Consider the following 4,978-nt stretch of genomic DNA (forward strand, 5'->3'; position numbering starts at 1 on the left):
ACTTTTTTTTTTAACCATTACAGACCGCAAAGGTCTGAAACCGGGAACGTCGAACCGCAAAATAGCGAGGTCCCACTGTATTACAAAATGTAGTGTTTACCAAATTGTTCGAATTAGTTATCGGACTTCATTAATCAAACACAAACTTTTCACAAACTATTCTCCTCACAATGCATGCTTCTTAATTTAGGGGAAAATATTGACAAGAGACAGGCTTTTCCACACGGGGGCAGATTTATTTTCTTAAAGTATTTAACTAAGTGAATTCCATCAAATTTAGCCGAATTAGTCTAATTACTCTTCGTCGAGCCTCCCTCTCACGATCTCTGATCTGCTCTCCCATCTCTGCTCCCGTCTCTCTTCCCGTCTTCAGTCTTTTCACACGTCGGGGCGTCGGCCACCTCCCATGGGCATGCTGACTCCTCCCATGGGCGTGCTGTCTCCTGCCCTGGGCGTGCTTCACCGCCTCCTCGCCGAAAGGCGCCGCCATGTCTAAGAAACTCACAACAAGAAAGCTTATCAGAACACTTGTCTCCTTTTCCCACGTCAGCCCTTGTCCCCGTTCTTGTTGTTTTTCTGTAAACATCATTCTTGTCTAGGCCACACTGACCCCAAGCCTTCCTTGTGAAAAATCCCCACTGCATTCAACAAATGTAATTTGTATTATATTAAATCCCTTATAGTCAAATAAATAAAATAAAAAAATCCTTAAGGTTGACAGGTATGAGCAGCATTCCCATGTACCTGAATTCAGTAAACAAAACAATACAAAAGTCAGTGCATCTGTGCACGACTGCAATTGTCTAAAACATTAACAAAAATACAAAAACGGGACATCACTCAACATGCCGCACCTCATGGTGTGGTTGCATTGAAACATGTTGCATCACAGTCATCATCGTTTCAAGCTGCATTACTTTACTTTTAATTAGTGTTTTTTATATACACAATTTAGCAAAACTTATATACATTTATATACAAAAATATTTTGTGAAAGCAGCTCCTATATCTAGCAAAATATGCATTTTTACCCAAACTGATATTGGGCACAGCTTACCTTCAGCACGATGTTATTGAGCTGAAGGTACGGCAAGCGCAGAAGAATTGCCAAACGAAAAAGACAGTCGCACACCCACATGGCTCAACAAATGAATGTGGTACCAGAATTTTAACAGTAATGCAACTAAAACACAGATTTTGTGAGAATTAAAAAAAAAAACTCAAAACAATCACATTTCAACTCTGTTACACCTGCGACTGGCTGGCAACAAGTTCAGGGGGACACCTACCCACTGGCCAAATATAACTGGGATGGGCTCCAGCACCCTGCGACCCTACTTATAGAAATCTAAATTATATTGTGTTCCTTATATTATCTGATGTTTTCCATGCGGAACCCTCTTTGGAAAACTTACGTTTTCCGACGCCGCCATTTTCTGCGCAACCAAAATTCAACATGGCGCGGCACCTCCGCTTCGTCGCCCGGACGGTTATGGTCCAAGAAAACAACGTGGATGCAGCTTACAAACAACTTAACCGGTACAAGATAACAAAATGTTTTACTTAAAACATCCGAACCTTTGTGACACGTGTTTCATTTTGGTCTTCTCTGTGCTATTTTTGAGCTAAAATAGTGCAATGTCATAAAACTGCGCATGCGCATTTTATTGTAAGACGAAACGTTTATTTTCTTTTTTTTCTCATTTCATCGTTTGTAATTATCCCCCTTTTCATGGCTTGCTAAACATTAAATATGTAGTAAAGACTCTGGTCATCCCTCCCTAAAATCTTATTTGAAGGCTAACTTTTTTTACGATATGAAGATAATCACGAGTGGAGCGTAAGCAGGTCCCCCATACTGGAACTGCCAGACTCATACCAAAGTCAGACGGATGATGTTTTGTGCATTATTTTTCTATCTGTCCAAAATTTGCTTATTTGAATAGATGAGAACATTTAAAAAGTGTTTATTAAAATTCCAGTTCGTCGATTAATCGCAAAAGTAATCTAGCGATTATTAAAATAATTGGTAATTGCAGCCCTAGCATGCATTATGATTTTCGAATCGGACCCAATTGTGTTTGCACTTATTTTTTAAAAAAAAATTCCATTATAAGGTATTTTACTGTCTTGTTAATATTGTTATTGAGTCTTTGCATTTTTTGTTTTATTGTTGTTTTTTTTGTTTGACCCTCGACCAATGTTCCTCTACTTTGTCATGACACACTACAGACAAAACTTTCTGAGCACATTGAGAACTATTGTTAACACCAGTTGCGCCTGCCGTGGCCACACATCACTATCACACTTAAAAGCTTTAGTTCAGGGGTCTGCAACCTATGGCTCGCAACCAGATAGGGCTGTTCTTTGGTCTGGCTTCAGGTTCCTTTCTGGAAGAAAAGATGCATGTACTGTGCGCCTTTCAGACGTAACATTTTGCTATTTTTGGTCACACATCTTCATTTAGCACAATGGCTCATGTTGTGGCTTGTGATACAGTGTAATTTCTGTAACTTTGTAAAAAAAAAGTTACCATTATAGGTTGTTATGTAGCTTTAAAATTATCGACTTGTTGACGCCATCTTTTGGCCCAAGTCATAATTTTAGCTCCTTTTTTGCACGTGCAAGTATGTGAAATTCTTAATGACAAAGTGTGTAATATTTAGTGCTTCTTCGTGGTACAAAGAAAACTTAAATCCAGTAATGAAATTAAATTAAATGATCTGCATTAATATAGTCAAGTCAAGTCATTTTTATTTGTATAGCCCTAAATCACGAAGAGTCTCAATATAGCGCTTTTCAAGTCAAGACTCCCCAAAGCGCTTTACAGTGTGCTTCACATTTCCCAATAGCGGCCATGTAAGGTGCTAACCTGCTTTATTGGGGGCATTAGGGGTTCAGTGTCTTACCCAAGGACACTTCGTCATGTAACACGGAGGAGCCAGGATTCGAACTGCGATCTCTTGATCCCAAGACGAGCGCTCTACCTCCTGAGCCACTGCCGCCTAGTAAAAACAAAACATTGATTTGAATACAGGGAAAAAAATGCATGAACTTTCATACAAATGTTATTTTTACATTAAAAAGAACATTGGTTGAGAAATGTATTTCTTTTAAACCGTGGAATCCCCACTTCATTTGGCGCCATGTTTGTTTAGTCTCCTGCCACCATGCTTTGCCGTGTAGCACTGGCCCTTGCTCATACCAGACAACACAGTGACATCTAGTGGTCAAATATTACACATTGGAGCTTTAAATCCGGTCCAATAAACACTTCCTTTTTCATCTTTTTAGGGGTTTTGGGTTGGCATTTGGACTGTATTTTAAACAGTACTTTTCTTTCACAATTTTATTCTGGAATAAAAGAAAAACCCGACCACGCGTGTGCTATCACTCTGTCCTCCCCCTAACGCGTCCGCTTCATTCCCTTTAGCATAATGCGCTTTCTGGCCGGAACACTAATGTAGCATCCTGGAAGGGGGATTACCAATTGTAAGGCCCCATCCCTAGGTTTCTTATTCTCATGTTGAGGTTTGGTTTTTCCTTGCCCGCATGTTGGTTTAAGATCAAGGGATGACGTAATTGTAACCTGTGTAGTCCTTTGAGACATGTTGTGATTAAGGGTTATACAATTAAATGTGACTTGACCTAAAACTAGGATAAAATCAGATAGGCGTGGTGGAAAAAAATAGATAAAGGTTCTTGGACCTCTATTTGGCATTGTAAAAACATACTTAATAAAGAAAATATTGTGGACTGGCTGACGCTATTTTAAATTATAAAGTACTTTAATGATTCCTGGCTGAGGAGACTAAGGCCATGGATTCTGACCTTCTTGGTCCCCATTGTCCCAAGGGGGCTAAGGCCTGCAATGCCCCCCTTTCGGGCTGATCTCTGGGAGAGCAGGCGTGACTGAAAAAGGAGAGGAGGCCTTTGCATGCCTCTTATAAATACCTCTAATGTCATCCATCACCGGAGACTTGTCCTTTGATCGGTTGGCGTTCCTGTTGATGCTTTTCAAAATAAAGTTCTCCAATTGGGTGATTATAATTTTTGATAAAACTCAAAATTTTATCCGACACACAATGAAATAAATCACTGGCCTGAAACATGATACACATATGCAAAAATTTAATCTTTTGAATCTGTGGCAGTTCAGTCCTCTACATTATCTTCCTTATTAAGTTCTGTAATTTTGATTTGATTGCAGGTTCCTGAGCCAGGATGGGATAATCGAAACTGTGAAGCGCAAGCGATACTACGAAAAGCCTTGCAGAGAACGCCAGCGCAAAAATTACGAGCAGTGCAAGCGCATCTACAACGCAGAAATGGCCCGAAAGGTCACTTTCGTTTCCAGGACCAACCGAACGGACCCATGGCTTGGTTCTTAGAGAAATTGATGGGGAAAGGGACATGAATATCTTCTCATGTTTAATTTTTGTATATTTCAAGAAACCATTCTGTATGAAAAACGTTGGTTGTCCTACTTATTTTTCATTAATGTGTACAGAGCTGTGAGGTTGGCGTCTGGTGAGGCACAGTCAAAATTACAAATAAACAAACACACATCTTATTTGTCATTTGATTGTTTTGCAGAGCACGGAAGCAATATATAACTGTTGCATTGAAAAATACGTATTGTTTTATAAATGAATTATATGTGCTGATCCTTTTGGATAAGAGCATGAATAGATATGGGAAAAAATCCATGCAACGAGTAAAAAAAAAACTGAACAGCTAGACGACAGCAAGCTTGCTAATACTATCACTAATTCTATTGTTTGTGATGAGAAACTACTTTAAAACGATCCAATCACAAAAAAACGAGCTAAAAATGACAATGGCCCCCCTAAAAAACAAAATAACCAAAACACCCGAAAAAACTTTCAAAAGAGATAAAAAATGACACAAAAACGACTAAAATCTATCTATCTACCTTGGTCATATCCCTCAAGAGAGGTGACCGACAGCAAGACAC

The 4,978-nt window shown here is 39.2% G+C and overlaps 1 protein-coding gene across 1 annotated transcript; it reads left to right on the top strand.

The window, feature by feature from the left end:
* The first annotated feature begins 1,317 nt into the window (after positions 1-1,317).
* mrps21 (mitochondrial ribosomal protein S21) lies at positions 1,318-4,573 on the top strand. Its single transcript, XM_088327736.1, has 2 exons — positions 1,318-1,539; positions 4,211-4,573. The coding sequence occupies exons 1-2, from the start codon at positions 1,457-1,459 to the stop codon at positions 4,389-4,391; spliced, it is 264 nt and encodes an 87-aa protein (XP_088183862.1). The 5' UTR covers positions 1,318-1,456; the 3' UTR covers positions 4,392-4,573.
* Positions 4,574-4,978: the final 405 nt, after the last annotated feature.

The sequence above is a fragment of the Urocampus carinirostris genome, chromosome 2 (genome assembly GCF_059441175.1).
Source record: "Urocampus carinirostris isolate Australia breed hairy pipefish chromosome 2, RoL_Ucar_1.0, whole genome shotgun sequence".
NCBI classification, from domain to species: domain Eukaryota; kingdom Metazoa; phylum Chordata; class Actinopteri; order Syngnathiformes; family Syngnathidae; genus Urocampus; species Urocampus carinirostris.

Bases quoted from the DNA above. Each gene is read 5' to 3' on its own strand.
- mrps21 (XM_088327736.1), top strand. From the start codon at position 1,457: ATGGCGCGGCACCTCCGCTTCGTCGCCCGGACGGTTATGGTCCAAGAA. The intron at 1,540-4,210 runs GTACAAGATAAC...ATTTGATTGCAG, and splicing joins GCTTACAAACAACTTAACCG to GTTCCTGAGCCAGGATGGGA.